Source organism: Tiliqua scincoides, chromosome 2, assembly GCF_035046505.1.
Source record: "Tiliqua scincoides isolate rTilSci1 chromosome 2, rTilSci1.hap2, whole genome shotgun sequence".
Classification (NCBI taxonomy): Eukaryota; Metazoa; Chordata; class Lepidosauria; order Squamata; family Scincidae; genus Tiliqua; species Tiliqua scincoides.
In genome coordinates, this window is record NC_089822.1 from 269529330 (window position 1) to 269547599 (window position 18270).

At 52.3% G+C, this 18270-nt stretch overlaps 1 protein-coding gene across 1 annotated transcript; it reads right to left on the bottom strand.

The window, feature by feature from the left end:
• Nucleotides 1-9543: 9543 nt before the first annotated feature.
• Nucleotides 9544-17444, bottom strand: LOC136639184 (major histocompatibility complex class I-related gene protein-like). Its single transcript, XM_066613189.1, has 6 exons — nucleotides 17360-17444; nucleotides 15548-15829; nucleotides 14058-14321; nucleotides 10742-11020; nucleotides 10538-10615; nucleotides 9544-9701 (listed from the first exon to the last, which is right to left on the bottom strand). Exons 1-6 carry the CDS (start codon nucleotides 17442-17444, stop codon nucleotides 9544-9546), a joined length of 1146 nt encoding a protein of 381 aa, XP_066469286.1.
• Between the last annotated feature and the right edge of the window lie 826 nt (nucleotides 17445-18270).

Consider the following 18270-nt stretch of genomic DNA (forward strand, 5'->3'; position numbering starts at 1 on the left):
CAGCACCCCCTGGGCTTCCAACTGATGCTGAGGTCTGAGGACTGATCCCAACTGGGAGGGGCAGAATCCTTTCCAGAAGAGGTCGAAGCACCTCTGTTTCCCACTGATTCTGTTTCTCTCCACCTACCTAGTCTGATGCTTTTATTCAAGTGAGGTAGGAGCAGCACAGAAAGGACCCAGAAGCAGCTGCAGTCCCTGCTCTCCATATCATTAGCTCTCTCTCTCTCTCTGTGCTATGCTGAGAGACAATGACTGGCCTGAGGACACCCAGGGATTTTCAGGTCTCAGCATCACACGCCCCCAAAACTGGGACCCAGAACAGGGCTTAGGATGGTGTTTGGAGTATAGATGGAGTTGCGGATGGGAGAAGGAGAAGCACACGGCAGCTCCTTCAGACACTCAGTTCCTTTGAAACCATTCAGAGTTTTATAGGTCAGCACCCCTTGAGCTTCCAACTGATGCTGAGGTCTGAGGACTGATCCCAGCTGGGAGGGGCAGAATCCTTTCCAGAACTTCTCCAGAAATTTGTCCAATCCCCTCTTAAAGACATCCAGATAAGGTGCCATCACTACTTCTTGTGGCAAAGAGTTCCACAGACTAATTACACGCTGAGTAAATAAATACTTTCTTTTGTCTGTCCTAACTCTCCCAACACTCAACTTTTGTGAATGTCCCCTGGTTCTGGTGTTATGTGAGAGGGAAAAGAGCACCTTTCTATCCACTTTATCCTTCCCCTGCATGATTTTGTATGTCTCAATCATGTCCATGCTTGATGCTATGCCCCCCCCACTTACCTCTGGCAGAGCTCTTGGACCCCCCCTCCTTCAATGGCTGCAGAGGGAGAAAATAGGGTGAGTGAAGCTGCTCATTGTTCTGTATGTGATGGTGACATTTAGGGCACAATCCTAACCAACTTTACAGCACCCGGTAAGGTCAGTGCAACTCTGAGGTAAGAGAACAAACATTCCCTTACATTGAGGGGGTCTCCATGACTGCCCCCCAACTCCAGGATGCAGCACACGCCCCACTGGCACAGCTCTGCCAGTGCTGGATAGTTGGTTAGGATTGTGCCCTTAACCTCCAAACCTTCTTCCAAGGAGCTTAGTGCAGTGGACACATTCTTTTGCCTCTCATTTTACCCTCACAATCTCCCTGCAAGGTAGGCTACGCTGAGAAACAATGACTGGCCCAAGGACACCCAGGGAGTTTCAGGTCTCAGCATCACACGGCCCCAAAACTGGGGCACAGAACAGGGCTTAAGATGATGTTCCTAGTATACGTGGAGTTGCAGATGGGAGAAGGAGAAGCACACGGTTACTCCTTCAGATACTCAGTTCCTCTGAAACCCATTCAGAGTTTTATGGGTCAGCACCCCTTGGGCTTCCAACTGATGCTGAGGTCTGAGGACTGATCCCAACTGGGAGGGGCAGAATCCTTTCCAGAAGAGGTCGAAGCATCTCTGTTTCCCGGTCACTCTGTTTCCTTCCACCTACCTAGTCTGATGCTTCTGTATGACTGCGGTTGGAGCAGCACAGAAGGAAGCACAGCAACTTTTGTCTTCCTCAACCAGGATCTGACACAACTGAAGACAGCCACAGAGAGAGCGACCCCTCCCTGGCCAGCCCCCAGCCCCAATTCCAGGCTGGCTTGAGGGGCATCTGGAAGAGGAAGCATCAGCAGCAGTTAAGGAGAACAGGACTCAGCAGTGGGGGGGGGGGGGTCACTGAGTTCAGATGAGCAGCAGGAAAGCAGAACAAAGTCTCATCCAAACATCTCAGCCCAGACCCTGCTGAGGAAAGCAGCATCACGGGGGAGGGGGACCCACTTCCCCTCTTGGCATGGACAGTTGGTGCTCCTGGCAACTCTCCAAGGTTGTTGGCACAACTGCAAGCCAAGCACTGTTCAGAGAGAACAAGGAAGTGGTTCCTGGGGCCTGCATGGCATGATGGTGGTGGTGGGGGTCTCCGAGCAAGGCCAGGGGGAAGAAGAAGGCAGTGCCGGGAAGCCCACTGAAGGTGCAACTTTGGGCCTCTCAAGAGGAATCCTTCTGGCTGGCAGACGGGGCCAACCCCATGTAGAGAGAAGAGGGGCTGAATATTCAGATTGGTTTTCTAAAACTTCTAGCAGCTTCCATGAAAGATGCAGCATTCAGAGCAAAGACGTGGAGCAAACCGTGAAAGTCCAGAGATGGACACGTATTTTCTTTTCCATTCATGGCAGGCACTTTAACCACAACCTGTCAGGAAAGCAGCAGATACTTTGATGAGGAGGAGGAGGAGGATAGACTTCTTCTTCCACCAGTCAGAATTCCTCAGCAGCTAGACCATGACCCATTCCCCAAAATAGATCTTCCATCCCTTCCTGGAGGAGAAGGGAGAGGTGAAGCTCCATATCTCAGGGGGAAGATCCTTCTACAGCACCTGGGATCTTTGGGGCTGCTGCTGGCAAGACCCTGCTTGCTTCTGGGAGTAGTGGCAGTTCTGGCTGGACGATGGTCTCTTACAAAACGGAAAGCCCACCTTTCTCACCAGGACTCAAGGTGGTTTGCATGAAAAGCAGGGCAAGTGAAATGACAGGGCCACGTCTTTTTCAGTTCTAATGACAAGCTCCACAAGCTAATGGCACCCCGTAGAAAGAAGCACCTGGATCCCCATTCCTAAATCTCCCATCAAACAATTGGATGACCCAGTCTTGCGATTATCTACTCACAAGTGCTTTCCATTGTCTTCAAAGGGGCTTACTCTCAGGAAGGTGTACATAGGATTGCAGCCTCTTTATTTATGTTTAGAAAAAAGGTGACTAAGGAGGGATCTGAGTCACCTTTTTTCTAAACATAAATGCCTCCAATGCTGTAATCTTCTGACATAAGAACAACAGAGGAGCCCGGCTGGATCAGACCAAAAGCTCACCTAGTTCAGCTTCCTGCCTCTCACAGTGGCCCCCCAGATGCCTCCAGGAACACACAAGACCACAAGAGGCCTCATCCTGCTGCCACTCCCTTGCACCAGGCATTCTGAGACAGCTCAGCTTCCAAGACAGGAAGTAAAGCCATCCTGGTTCGTAATCCGTGAAGGAGTTTTCTTCCAGAACTCTGTCCGACCCCCTGGAAAGGCATCTAGGCCAGTGGCCATCACCACACCCAGTGGCAAGGAGTTCTACAGATTAATTGCACGCTGGGTAAAGAAATACTTTCTTTTCTCTGTTCTTTCCCAGCACTCAGCAGATTTCACCACTGGAGCAGAAGGTGTCCAGGTGTTCACACACATTGTGCATTTTTGTGGACCCCCAAGTATAATTGCCCAGGGACCCTGTAGTCTTGTTCTTCCTTCCCACAAACTGTCACCATAAGACCAGCAGGAGGCAAGGAAATCACCTTCGCCCAATGGGTCTCCTCGGATGAGTGCCACCTCTTGAGGTGTGCCCACCCTTCCCCGCCCCGGAACGCCTCCCTCCCCTCTCCGCCCACCCCAGAGCCTTGCGTCAGCCGAGCTTGACCAATGTAAAGCTCGGTGCCTCTGATGGCATGGAGGCTTAAGTCAGCCTCCGCACACCAGCCTACCTGACTCACGAGGCAGAAACTTGCCTTACGGCACATTTGCAACTCTCCTGGACCAGCGCAAAGGACTTGCGCCGGCCCAAGGGCCTGTCAGGATTGCGCTATATGAAACACTTCCATCCTGAAGGAAGTCATAGAATCCTAGAGCTGGAGGGAACCCACAAGAGCATCTAGTCCAACCCTCTCTTCCTCTCAGGATGTCCTCCTACAGCATCTCCAGCCTCTGCTTGAAGATCTCCAGTGAGGGCGAATCCCTCCATAATTTGAGAGAAAGTGAGACTTTTCAGGGGGACATCTGGAATCTCCCTCTGTGTGGAGATGCAGGTGGGGCAGCCATCCTTGTGACCAAGGGGGCAGCTACTGTGAAGGAGAGGAGCTTCTGGGGCAAAGGCACTTCTCTCCCCATATTTCCCCCTCCCTGACGCAGCAGCCATCTCCCCCACCCCTGCTCACCTCGGCTGTGGTTGAAGACCTTCTGCACCTTCTCCAGCAACCACTGGAACTCAAACAGCCAGACCCGCACAATCTTTGTCTCGGTTTGCCAGAGCTGGGGATGCTCCTTCTCCAGCTTCTCCATCCAGGGCACTCGAGGCACAATCCTCTTCCCATCGCTGTTGGAGACACCAAGGAGCAGGTCATCCAAATATGCCACAGTGGTGAACCAGGACAAATCCTGGCCAGACTCTGAGACCCCTGTCCATAAAACACTGTAAGAGTGGTTGGTGGACCTGGAGCCTGGAAAGGGAGGCAAAGTTGGGGGCTTAGCTGGAGGGGGGATTGTCCTATCTCAGGTGAGAACATAAGAAGAGCTCCACTGGATCAGGCCAAGGGCCCATCCAGTCCAGCCTCCTGCATCTCACAGTGGCCCACCAAATGCCCCAGGGAGCTCACAAGACAACAGGCACAACCTGCGTCCCAGTGCCCTCCCCTGCATCTGGCAATCAGAGGCAGCCTGCCTCTAAAACCAAGTGCTTCCACAGACCTACTATGACTTGCAACCCATACTGGACTTTTCTTCCAGAAATTTGTCCAATTCCCTCTTAAAGCCATCCAGGCCAGATGCCATCATTACATCCTGTGGCAAGGAGTTCCACAAACTAATTACATGCTGGGTAAAGAAATATTTTCTTCTGTCTGTCCTAACTCTCTCAACACTCAACTTTCGTGGATGTCCCCTGGTTCTGCTGTTATGCGAGAGGGAAAAAAGCATCTCTCTATCCACTCTCTGTCATTCTTTCTGCCTACCTGACTCCCTGCTCCTCCTCCCGCTCCCTGGATTGGAGAAAGAAGAGCCGCACAGAAGCCTCAGGGGAAAGAGCAAGGCCGGCCCCAGGACCAGAAGGGCCCAATGCGGGACGCTTGTGTGGGGCCCTCCCTCACTAGGCAGCTGCAGCAACAGCAGACCTGGCGGGCCAGACACTTGCAGTGCTGTGCGCAAAGCAGGGCACCCGGAAATGGTGGGCAGTGACAGGATAACATCCCCACCAACTACGTCCAGGAGACCCATTTCAGGCCAGAGAGACCTGGGAGGGTGAGGAAGCCCATTCTCCACTTGCCGCACTGCCCTCCCAGGCTGCCAGGTGCTGACTGCCCCAGCACTGCCCCAGTGAGTGGGGCCCAGTGCCAGGACACAGGCCACATTGCCCAAAGGCCAGCCTGGGAAAGAGGAAGGCAAAGGCCCAACTGGCTCACACACCAGCTGGAGGGCGGCAGCCTGGCAGTGGCATCCAGACTCCCGGCAACCCACAAAAAGAGAAAGGACGCCCCCTCCCTTTGCAGCTGAAACTGCCCCACAAAACTGGTCACACTGGGTGAGGGGACCCAAGTGCAGCCCCGCCTTGGCCTGCAGCCCAGCCTTGAGCAGAGGGGAGAGACGGACCCAGACAGGCAGCAGGAAAACACCACCCGGCCTGGAGTCAGGCAAGGACCGGAGCGCGATGGGAGCCTGGCAGGGACCCCTTCCGGAGCTCTCCCGCAGGGCTCTGCAGCCAGGGCGGAGGGAGGAAAAGGTCGCTGCCCCGGAGCACCTCCAAAGCCCGCAGAGCAAGGACGAAGGACGCGCGGAAGGCTGGAGCTCTGCTCCCTTCGGGACCTCTCCAATGCCGCCTCCTCCCCCCTTTTGCACTCGGGCTCCGGGTGGGCACAGTGCCTCCCCCCTCCCTCCCCGTCCAGGGACTCCACTGGCCGCCCACCTGTCCTCCTGCCTCCATAAGAACATAAGAACATAAGAACATAAGAACAGCCCCACTGGATCAGGCCATAGGCCCATCTAGTCCAGCTTCCTGTATCTCACAGCGGCCCACCAAATGCCCCAGGGAGCACACCAGATAACAAGAGACCTCATCCTGGTGCTCTCCCCTACATCTGGCATTCTGACTTAACCCATTCCTAAAATCAGGAGGTTGCGCATACACATCATGGCTTGTACCCCATAATGGATTTTTCCTCCAGAAACTTGTCCAATCCCCTTTTAAAGGCGTCTAGGCTAGACGCCAGCACCACATCCTGTGGCAAGGAGTTCCACAGACTGACCACGCGCTGAGTAAAGAAATATTTTCTTTTGTCTGTCCTAACCCGCCCAACACTCAATTTTAGTGGATGTCCCCTGGTTCTGGTATTATGTGAGAGTGTAAAGAGCATCTCCCTATCCACTCTGTCCATCCCCTGCATAATTTTGTATGTCTCAATCATGTCCCCCCTCAAGCGTCTCTTTTCTAGGCTGAAGAGGCCCAAACGCCGTAGCCTTTCCTCATAAGGAAGGTGCCCCAGCCCCGTAATCAGCTTAGTCGCTGCAGGTCACTCACTCCCCTGCAGGTCACTCACTCACTCACCGGAGCAGCCCCCCAGCAGCGGGAGGGCAGCCGCCCCCAGGAGCCAGGCGCGCCAGCCCGCCAGCCCCATCGTTCCCTGGCGTCGGCTCGCAACCACCAGCCTCGCTCCCGTCCCGTCTCGTCCCGTCCGGATTCTCCCTCCGGCCAGGACGGGCTGAGCGAGGAAGGGAGTCCGCGGGTAGAAGCGCTCCGCCAATGAGGAGCGGGTGCGCCTGTTGCGTCACCGGTTGCTGGGCAGACCTGGAGAGGGCTGGGCAGCTGGACACGTGACCCGAGAAAAGAAAGTTTGGTCCCAACTGATCCAAGGCACCCGCCAGAGATCTCTCCTTCCAGTGGGGGAGGAGGAGCGGGGGGGGGGAGACTGCGCAGTCTGGCCTCAGCTATTCCAGGAGATCCCCCCCCCCAATAAAAAACACAACTTGACGCGGTGTCCTGAAACACCTCCCAGTCAAAGGAAGGGGCAGGAGAGCCCAGTGCCTGCTTCTTCCCGGGCTGCCCGCGAGCCCAGGCGAGTCCTCTGCGTGTCCGGAAGCAGGTCCCCAGAATCAGTAGGGCTCCGCCCCGGTGAGTGTGGAGAGGATGCAGCCCGTGTGGCTGGAAATCTCCACCCGCCTCTCCAGGGCTTGACTTGCGGCTGGGCGGGCAGCAGTCCCGCAGCTGGAAACGGACCTGGGTCGCCAGCAGTGCTGCAGGCTGGGTCGGGAGCGAGTCCCAGCCAGGGCTCCGGGCAGGAGGCGCAGGCAGGGCGCGTTCCCGCACCCCCTCGGGGTTCCCCGCAGCGGGCTCTTGCTTCCTCTCCGGGAGGAAACCTCCTCGCTGCGGGCGTTTCAGGATCCCGCGCTGGGACCAGTTCCCAAACCACGACACCATCCAGGCTCTCATCTCGCTCCAGTAATGGATGGAATATGTGTCCTCCGGTTGGTATCATCTTTTCAAGCCGGGGTTGACAATCAGCTCCATCCACTAATGACAGGCGAATGGAAGAAGCACCCCTTCTCCACATCAGAATGTCCTGCCAATCACTTCAGTGGTGAAGAACCACCTGCACCCGCACTTCCACAAGTGATCTGAGAGGGAGAGACACTTGGCGCCCTCTCCACATCACACAAATGGTCATACGCCACAGTCAGGTCACCTTTTTGCTAAGCTCCTATGCACCAAACAAGCACCATCAGTCTTATTCATTCAGAAGGCGCTCCAGGTGTTCACACACATGCTCTGGAAGCACATGCATTGCACATTTTCGTGGGCCCCCAAGCAAACATGCCCAGGGATCCTGTAGTCTTGGTCACAGTGGACACCAAACAGTCACCAGAAGACCAGGAGGGGAAAAGGAAGCGCTCAGAATCCTCCAGGAAAGGACCATGAATTTTTTGAGAAAAGTGAATATACAACCACGTTTACAACACAATATACAACCAATATAAAACCACGTTTTCCAGACTCACAAAGAGAGTCTGGTCCAACAAGAAGCTGACGGAACATACCAAGATCCAGGTCTACAGAGCTTGCATCCTGAGTACACTTCTGTACTGCAGCGAGTCATGGACTCTTCGCTCACAACAGGAGAGGAAACTGAGCGCTTTCCACATGCACTGCCTCCAACGCATCCTCGGCATCACCTGGCAGGACAAAGTTCCAAACAACACAGTCCTGGAATGTGCTGGAATCCCTAGCATGTATTCACTGCTGAAACAGAGACGCCTGCGTTGGCTCGGTTATGTCGTGAGAATGGATGATGGCCGGATCCCAAAGGATCTCCTCTATGGAGAACTCGTGCAAGGAAAGCGCCCTACAGGTAGACCACAGCTGCGATACAAGGACATCTGCAAGAGGGATCTGAAGGCCTTAGGAGTGGACCTCAACAGGTGGGAAACCCTGGCTTCTGAGCGGCCCACTTGGAGGCAGGCTGTGCAGCATGGCCTTTCCCAGTTTGAAGAGACACTTTGCCAACAGTCTGAGGCTAAGAGGCGCGATACCATAGTCTTTCGAGACTGAAGGTTGCCAATGCCAACAATATACAAGCAGTGATATCAAATATAAAAACAAGCAGCACAGAATTATATATGGAAGAAGCAGAAGGTGATTGTGGAATGTACAAAGAGAACTTCTTCCAGGAATACCATGAGATTCTTGATAGAGAAAGCATGTAATGGGGGGGAGTGTCCTGTTCTGGATTCAGCTCCACACACGAACTCCGGCTTCCATTCTGGCTTCTCCCTCCACTCCCACCATCTCGCACGTTCACTCCTTCACCTCCTGTTCTTCCAAAGGAGTTCAGAGAGGGAGAAGGGGCAGGGAGATAAAGGCCTACCATAGACTTGCAACTGAAATGTCACCAACAAGGGGGGCGTTAGTTTCACCTTTGCCAATCCCTGGTCCAAGTGGGGAGAACAAAATCATCCTACAAACCACACTCGAGGGTAGGAATTGTCACTTAACTGGAAGAAGCACCCCAATTATTTCTAGCTCTTGTCCAATACTGGATGGTGAGCTCTCTCTGGCCTGGGAGTGACTATGGGACATGTCCCAGTTTAGAGGTGTCAATTTTGGCCCAAGTAAGTTCCACTTCAAAGGGCTGTGAGAAGACTGATTTGCAGGGAGTAGCATTCACCCCAGATCCCTCATCTCTGCATGCACTGAGAGGGCTGGGCTCTCCTGCTCACACAGACCAGGCTTCCCAGGAGATGCTGCGAGAAACCAACGCTTGGTTCAGGGAATCCAGCAGCCCATTCGGGGGTTCACGCAGCCCTGGGATCATTACTGGTTTTTGTACCTTTCCCAGCTATGCAACATCCTCCTTGAGCTATGGAAACCAGAACTATGGACAGTATTTCAAATGCTTCAACAAAATGTGCTCCAAATAAATGGCTCCCTAAATCAGACAGGCCAAAAGCCAGCTGCATAAATAAATCAGCATTGCAAAGCAGAAGGATCAAGTCCTGATGCTGTTCCTCAGGGGACTCTCTCCCGGTGCTTATATACAGAGTCAGAGTCACAAGGGACTTCCAGAGATCATCCAGTCCCACCTACTGGAGGGAGGCGGGGCACTCAATTTGCAAACCCTCCATAACAGGTGCTCAGCCAGGCTGTGGTTAACCATCTCCGGGGGAGGACGTCCCAGAAGGTTCCCCTGCAATAGCACTAGGAAGTCTTTCATGGTGTCAGTTCCTGATCTGCTGGCTTCGGTTTTACCCCTGCATCTTCTTCCTGGAATGACGCTAGAGGATGGCTGAGATCAGTACCCAGGGAAGCAGGGTGGGCGGGTGGAGGCTGGTCTGAGAGCAGAGAACTGAAGGGCCCCTTGCCCACTCCTGAAAAGCAGCAGAGAATAGAAATGTGCATTAACTCAAACAGGAAAGCAATCGAAGACAGACCATCATGGAGGAAGTTTGGAGATGGGTATGGGAAGTATGGAAGCATTTCTGGGTAAGGGACAAAAATGGTGACTCCCAAACTGTGAGCCTTGGCTCCCCAAGAAGCCATGGAAATCAGGCAGAGGAGCCGGGGAATCCTTAAGAAAAGCCCACCACCCTACACAATGTACAGCAGTGGTTCTCAGTCACGACCCACCAATTTGAGAACCACTGACATACAGGATTGTAACCCTAATGGGGAGCCAAGGCCAATGGCCCAGTAAGTCAATGGAGCTGCCAGTCGAAAGACTTTGAGAACCACAGGAGAAACAGACCATCAGGCATATCCCAAACCTTTGAAGTTTAGACTGTAGGATCTGGATGGTGGAGGTTCATCAAGAGAGGCTGATTTAACCCGCACATGTAGAGAACGTTGCTTCTAATGCCTGTGGGAGAATTTGGTGTATTCCTGGTCCTTCCCAGGCCAGGGTCAATATGTCTCTTATAGCAAGGCAGGCTGTGGGCACACCAATCTTTTGGGTACCAACCTCCAAAGCTGGAAAGCCCATGCCAACAGAGCAACATTCTCACTGTCATGATCCATTGAGAAGACGGTTCCTGTCCCAGAGGTCATAAACTCAAAATTATCACAGGAGGAGGAGCACATACAGTCCAACAAATGCACCAAGGCTGCAGTCCTATGCACACTTACCTGGGAGTAAGCCTTCTTAATACTAATGGGACTTACTTCTGCATAGACATGCAAAGGACTGGGCTGTCAGAGGCCTACTTACTGATGTAAAAGATGATCCCAGTCAGAAGCAGAAGGAAGATCATGAGCATCAACACACCTCCCACAAGGAGCCCCGAGGCTGCAACAGGACAAACACATCTTGCCTGAGACGGGGAGAGACTGGGTGGGAACTCAGAATCTGCCAGCTACACCACTCCCCTTCCCACAGTGGTCCCTGAGGCCTCCCTTTCCTGCAGCCTCTCACCAGACTCCTCCATGGCCACGTCCAGAGGCTCCTGCAGTCCGTCATGTTCCACGTGGCACCGGTAGTGTCTCCTCTCCTTGGGATCGATCTCAATGCTGAGCCAGGTGTAGTAAGTTCCATCCACATTGGGGCTGACCACCCCATGGAACGTGTCACCCAGCTTGACCTCTCCCTCCTTCCTCCAGGTGGCATGGATCTCCTTGGGGTAGAAACCGTAGGCCTGGCAGAGGAGGCTTTCCTCACGGCTTTCCTTATGGGTCAACTTCACCACTGGGGGATCTGGGGAAAAGTGTCAATGACAGTGTTGAGGTCCTTGGTTGGCTTGCAGAATGAATGACAGAAAGAAGAGACCCCACATTTTTGCTTCAAACCACCCTCATTTCCAACAAGTGGATGTCCCCCAAGCGCAGCATTCTAAGAGATCAAAAATGTCACAGAATCAAACTCAAAAAGAGATCAGCCATAAGCCAAACTCTCAGTTTCAACTGCCTGTGGAGCTCTTTCAGCGAGATCATGAACCTTGAAAAACCCTATTAACCAAATTGGTTAAGGCAAGATATTTGCTGGAAATCTGAAAAGTGGGCGTGTTTTTTAGGTGACAGTAAAATAGTGTGAAATAATGATCTGAACTGAATACGAAATAATAATTTTTTGCTCATATCACAATATGAATGTTGGCATCCTTCAGTCTCAGAAGACTCTGGTATCGCGCTCTGAATGTTGGTTTTAGAACAGAGTGTCCTCTCCAGTGCACGAAGCCTGGGTAAGGTAGGTATGGAGGATAGACTGTTTCCCATGCAGCAAATTCCCCCTCTCCATGTCGCTGAAATGGCCCAATGGAAAGGCAGAAGCCAATACAGGTGGTTCCAGCAGCATTGAAGGAGTTGCCAGAATGTGACTGTGTTCAGCCATGAACTGCCTCGGGGACTCCGGCTCTGGATTTTGCCTTGAGGTTGACTCCTGAAGCCTTTTCCATGACTAGATGTAGCCACAAGGCAGTGGAGGTTTGGGATCAGAGTTTTCCTTCTCTCAGATGAGCTGCCTTCCCAGGCTAACGAGTTCCTTCTACCTGGTGGCTGTTTAGTCGCCTCTTATGATAAGTACAGCCAAACGGAGGGCCTATTCTTATCCCCCATCACCCCAGGGTGATATATTTATCACAATATAAAACAATATTAAGATCAAAAAAAGAAAAAGTCACTCATTTCATGAAATAATGCCACTTTTGCTTATTTTTGAGGAATCTATGAGTAGTTTTCACTAAGGCACTGAGCCCCTGAAGCATTTCCGATGGTGGAGTGGCTGAGTAAAAGTATTTGTGTGCATGTGTGATGGAAATTTCTGATTTGTTCTCTGAGTCAATGCTAAACAGGCACAAACTCCTTTAAAAGCATATAGAACGTTTATTTACAGGCTATTTACAGATTAGGAATAAATTTGAGATTTCAGGATGGATACAGGTTGGATACAGAAGTTACCCCATGGTGGATCCTTTGTTTCTCCAAGAACCACACCCAAAACTTCTCTGTTATACCTCGCAACAAACAAAGTACCCATGTGACTTCCACTTCCTTATTGGGCATTCTATGACAGTTTGGTACATGGTTCTAGCCCTAATTAGGAAGTCTCTTTGCTCTGCATCATAAAGACTCCCTGCCCCCAACTCTGATTACACAAGACCCTGGAATTTTCCTTTTGGGAAAGCTATGACGCACATGCTTTTTCTCTGCAGGTCAACTTGACATAATGGCTTTCCTATCCTGTTTTTACAGAACACTAGTCAAGTTTTTTTTCTAATGTTCCTCATCTGAGAGAAGTTAGGTTAACCCTTTAAAATCTCCATCATGTGCTTCAGGTGGGGTGTGTGTGGAAGAGGCGTGAATGGATGGGGAGTGGGTGGGATGCCCAGGTAGGATTCCAGCACTGCACTGTAGTCTGGAGGTGAGGAGACTTCGTTCTAAACTGTGATCTTCATGTGATCTGTGATCTGGTGAATGTGCTTGGATCTGGATCTCCCCTCTGCCCCAAATCACCCTTGGTAAATGCCTTTTCTGGAGCTGGTCTGTGTGGTGCTGCACTTTGAGAAGCTTGGAAAACCAATGAATATGTTTGCATATATGTTTGGTAACAGTCTAAAATGATACAGAGTTCACAGCTGAAATGCTTCTTGTTCTTTAAGGCGCTGTTTACAATTTTGAATAAGAATTTAGATAAAAACACACAACACCGCAATTTGCTATTTTAGTCAAGAAATTTTGGGAGGGAAAAATCACAAAAAAACCCCTACTTATTAACAACCCAAAGGACACATCAACAGGCAAGGCTGAGTGTGTAATTTAACAATTTATGAAGTAATCAGCACACTAAGTAAAACTAGTAGATAGAACACAACAGCAAATTCAATATAAGTAGCTACTGGGTAAGACAGAATTGTAGATTCACCAATAGCACAAACCTAATGGGGCCTTACACTGGTGGAACACACATTCCACTGGTGTAAACTGCTTTATGGCCATCACAAATGCAACTGGACCAGCATGCAGGGCCTTTCCGCAGCCTCAAGCAGTGAGCAGCCAGGACCTCATGAAGATGGTCGCTGAACACCCACTGGTGCAGCTAAGCCAGTGCTGGGGGTTGGGGGAGGGGGTTGAATGGGGCAGGGGGTTGGCAGAATGGGATGACGACAAGATTGGGCCCACCAGAAGGGACCCAATTCGGCAGCAGAGGCACATGCAGAATCCTAGTCCCCTCCCCAAGCCTGATTCGTCTTCACAGATCAACTCGGACCTATGCCAGCGACTGAAGTGGTACACTGACTGACCCATACCTGCTGCTGGGGCTCACCCCAGGGCACGGGGCAAATGTCCCCTTACCCTGAAAAGACCTCCAGCAGCTGAAATTTCCTCCCGGAATGCAATGGAAACTGCACCGACACAACTGTAGGTCAGACAGTGGGATTGAGGTAGGGTTTAGTGGGATGTGGGTAGGACTGGGATCGCAAATAAATTCACACATAACAGTTCAGTTCGTCTCTAAACTGAGGGGCATAAGCAGAGCCTCACTCCAAAGGATTTTGGCTTTCAAGAGGGTGGGGGTTCTCATCCATCTCTCTCTCTCTCTCTCTCTCTCTCTCTCTGCTGTGCTACTTCTCTACTTCCTTAGTGTTGAAACTGGCATCTTTCCTCCCTTGGCTCTGCTCTGAACTAGCACAGCTCCAGAGTTCTTCCACCTGCTTCAAGCCTGGACGCTCTTGGTCATACAAGCAGAGGGGGGAACCCAGAGGAATTGCCGCACCCTCCCCATTTCCCACACTTACCTTTCCTCTGTAGAACCTCCTTCCGATTCTGCAGGAGTACCTGCAGCCATGCAAAACACCCCTCTTCCAGAAAGCTCCTCACATGAGGGACATAATTATCCAACATCCTTGTAATGTTCTTGGTTCTGTCGACTGCTTTCCAGCTGAGGGTCTCCGAGTCAAAGGCGACCAAGTCCTCCCCATCATAGGCGACTCTGAAATATCCTTCATTCTGCCCACCTGCGTTCAGCCCACAGCCGCCATGGAGCTGCAAGGTGTGAAGTCCTGAAAGGCAGATAAGGCATTGTGGAGGGAGCAAGTGCCCCCCCCCCCAAAAAGAGCCAAGTGCAGATCCAGGACAGGGTCTCCCCTCCAGACCTGCATATCTGCAGACCCAGGACAGGGTCTCCCCTCCAGACCTGCATAACTGCCTTGGGCCTCCTCCAAGGGAAAGAGAGTCAGAAATGTTTCCACCCTGAAGGAGGTCACAGAATCTTAGAACTGGAAGGAACCAACAAGGCCATCTAGTCCAAACCCCTTCCTGTAGCAGTAAATCCTCCTAGAATGGGGGTCCCCAAACCCCAGCCTGCAGGCCAGATGCAGCCCTCAGCAAGCCCCCATTCAGCCCATGCTGAGACTTTGGTCCCCAGCAAACCTCTGGCCCACCAGAGACTCAGAATCCACCTTGCTGGCCCAGCACGAGAATTAAGGATCTCAAGCATGAACTGTGGGTCAAGTGTTAGAGCTCTTGGGATCTCAGACATATAGCTGGGGAGCTTGCACAGAGACTAAGCAAGCTTTTCCTCTGTGACTGGTGCTGCTCTCCTCTGCAGGCGTTTCAGAACATAAGAACATAAGAACAGCCCCATTGGATCAGGCCACAGGCCCATCTAGTCCAGCTTCCTGGATCTCACAGCGGCCCACCAAATGCCCCAGGGAGCACACCAGATAACAAGAGACCTGCAAGGCTTTCTGGGAATTGTAGTTAAGAACATAAGAACAGCCCCGCTGGATCAGGTCATAGGCCCAGCTAGTCCAGCTTTCTGTATCTCACTGCAGCCCACCCAATGCCCCAGGGAGCACGCCAGATAACTAGAGACCTGCAAGGCTTTCTGGGAATTGTAGTTAAGAACATAAGAACAGCCCCACTGGATCAGGCCATAGGCCCATCTAGTCCAGCTTCCCGTATCTCACAGCAGTCCACCAAATGCCCCACGGAGCACACCAGATAGCAAGAGACCTCATCCTGGTGCCCTCCCCTGCATCTGGCATTCTGACATAGCTCATTTCTAAAATCAGGAGGTTGCACATACACATCATGGCTGGTACCCCGTAATGGATTTTTCCTCCAGAAACTTCAGCTTCAGCACCCATGAGAGCAGTACAAGAGAGCCCTCCATGACAGCCACCCTCCAATGTGGCCACTGCCAACCTCTGTGGAGAAGGCACTTCTTTCCCCAAATTTCCCCCCTCCCACTGACCCAGCAACCACCTCTCCCACCCCTGCTCACCTTGGCGATGGTTGTAGGCATTCCGCACTTTCCACAGTACCCACTGAAACTCAAAAAGCCAGGTCTGCTGAATCTTTGTCTCCGTCCGCCAGAGCTGGGGATCCTCCTTCTCCAGCTTCTCCATCCAGGGCACTCGGGGCACCATGCTCTTCCCGTTGCTGTTGTAGACTACAATGAGCAAGTCATCCAAGTACGCCACAGTCCTGAACCAGAGCAAACCCTGGTCAGACTCTGCCACCACTGTCCATAAAACATTGTAAGAGTGGTTGGTGGACCTGAAGCCTGGAAAGGGAGACAGATGGGGGGGTTAGTGGGATGGGGGTTACCCTCCCTCCCACGTTGCATAAAGTGATACAGTTGATTTTTGCTTTAATTCTCTTTGCTATCTACTGTATTTATGCCATTGCCCCCTTTGTGAAAAAGCATAAGCCTCCGACTCCATCTTGCCTGCATCAAACGACCACTTCCCTTAGGCAGGAAAGTCCCATCAACCAGTGGCCCTGAATTACTGCTGTGTGGAACAGGGAGAGTTATCTCAGCTGCACCTGCAGTACGCTTAGGGGTTGGTGAAAGGACCTAGTGTCCTGTGTGTTCTTCCTGGTGCTCCAAGCCCTGTTAGCAGTGCTGCCTTTTATCGGTGAAATAGACTGTTGTGAAGTCATGTTCCCTTTGCTTCTTTCATGGTGACTGATGGGCAAGTAGGCCCTTCTGTTGTGATCGCTTTGTTCCTTGGTGCTGGAATCCTAATATCTTGGTCAGATGCAGTGAACTCTCACCGCAGTGCTGCTAATGAACCCAGAACCATTTTCTGCCTCCAGCCTTGTTTCCAGCATTTCATTTTTCCAGCAGTTTTGGTATCAGGAGTGGAATTAATGCTGTACACCTCATTGCCACACTGGCCTGAGCGACTGCCCCTTTCCACTCCAGAACCCTGAATGAGAGACCTTGGTCTCTATGGGGCAGTGCTATTCCAGCCAGTGGGGTGGAAATGCTTCAACCCCTTTGAATTGAATTCAGAGGGTTGTTGAGTAAAGGAAAAAGACAAACATAGTTTGGGCTGGAGAAGGGATGGGGAGTGCCCCCCCTCTCTCTGCTGCATTTTCCCATTTCCTGTCTTTCCAATGGGAGAGTGACAGGGGAGTGAGAGAATGTAGTTTGGAGGTTTGATCTGCAGCTGAGTGTATGTGGGGTGTGTGAGTGAAGGGGGAGAAATCTGAGGAAAGGTCTACCTGACAAATAGCAGAGGAACCCAGAATTGGAGGCATTTTAGAAAAGTCAGCACCTCTGACAGGGTTAGGAGCATCAGGAAGAAAACATGGGCCACAAGGTCCTTTGACTAGCGCCTCACCACCACCACTCCAAGGCCTTGCGAAATCAACAAGCCTAGTTTTAGGGGCCACAGCAATATTAGCCAAAGGAAACAACAGGAGATCTTCCAGAGCCACTTGAACATTTAACCCAACGTTTTGAAGGCTCCGAGCCAGAAAATGCCAACAGAACAGAATGTTGGAAGGAAAGTTTGGCCACCACATAAAATAACTCAAGAAACACATCCAGATACTTCAGAATGAGGCTGCAATGGACAAGACAGGGGCCAGGCAGCTTGTCCTGATCACCCTGCTGTGGCACCACTTTCCCTGGAGAAGAAGGAGCTGAACCAAATGGGGAAGTGGGACTGGGAAGCAGGACAGGCAGGCTGGTGACAAATGTGTGGTCTGGCTGGACAGTCACAGAGACAACTTGGCCAAAAAGGAACCAGGAACTGGCAGTGCCCAGCGGGGGAGGCTGTGAGGAAGAGTACAAAAAACACACCACACATCAAGGGGAAGTTTGCAGGCTGGTTTGGAGAGGAAACCACAAGCAGGGCAGGCCCAACTGTGAGGCCCACTGAAGCCATCGTCTCAGGCAGCAGATCAGGGGGGCCCCCACCTTTGTCTGCCCACCTGCCTCCACTGCTGTCCTTCTTCCACTCCCTGGACTGGAAAAGGAAGGAGACAGAGAAGAGAAAGAACTCCTGTGGAGGGGAGGGGAGGGGAGGGGGCTGCTGAGCCAGAACATTGGCAAGCGAAGGGGTAGAGGTGGGCGCGTCAGTGGGCAAGGGGGGCAGCCTCAGGCAACAGGAAGGCTTGGGCTGGCCAGACAGCAAGTAAAGCAAAATTAACTCCCTAACGCAGGAGAGACAAGCCATGGGGGCAATCGGGGGTGTCAGACTGCTGGGCTCTTGGGTGCAAAGAGGAAGGGGGTCTGGCCTCTGATTTCCCAGGAGGAGTCTTGGTTCTGTCTGTCAGGATGTCTGTTTCAGGCGCACAGAAAGGTGTGCCAGGCGCTGCGCAGAGGAGTCTGCGGGAAATGGATTCAGAGGGAAAGAGGCTGAACCTGCAAAAACACACCTAAGAGACGCAGCAGCTGCAGACCCCCTTCCTTCCTAACAGTGGCACTGCCCCCCAGCACTGGCATTCCTGGAGGGGCAAAACACTGGTGGAAAGCGGCCCCACCTCTTCCCTTTTGCAGTGGCGAGTAGCCAGGCACCTGACGAAACTTGCTAGAACACCAGTGGCCCCCACAGACAGTCACAGTAGGCCAACCTCAGCCCCCTCCTTGGCCTGCAGCCTGGCAGGTGGGAGTTGCCTTGAGTGGGGGGGGGGGAGCTGGGGGTGAGACGGGCCGGGATGGAGCAGCAGGAAAGGAAGACCCGGCCTGGAGCCACAACAAACTCGGACAAG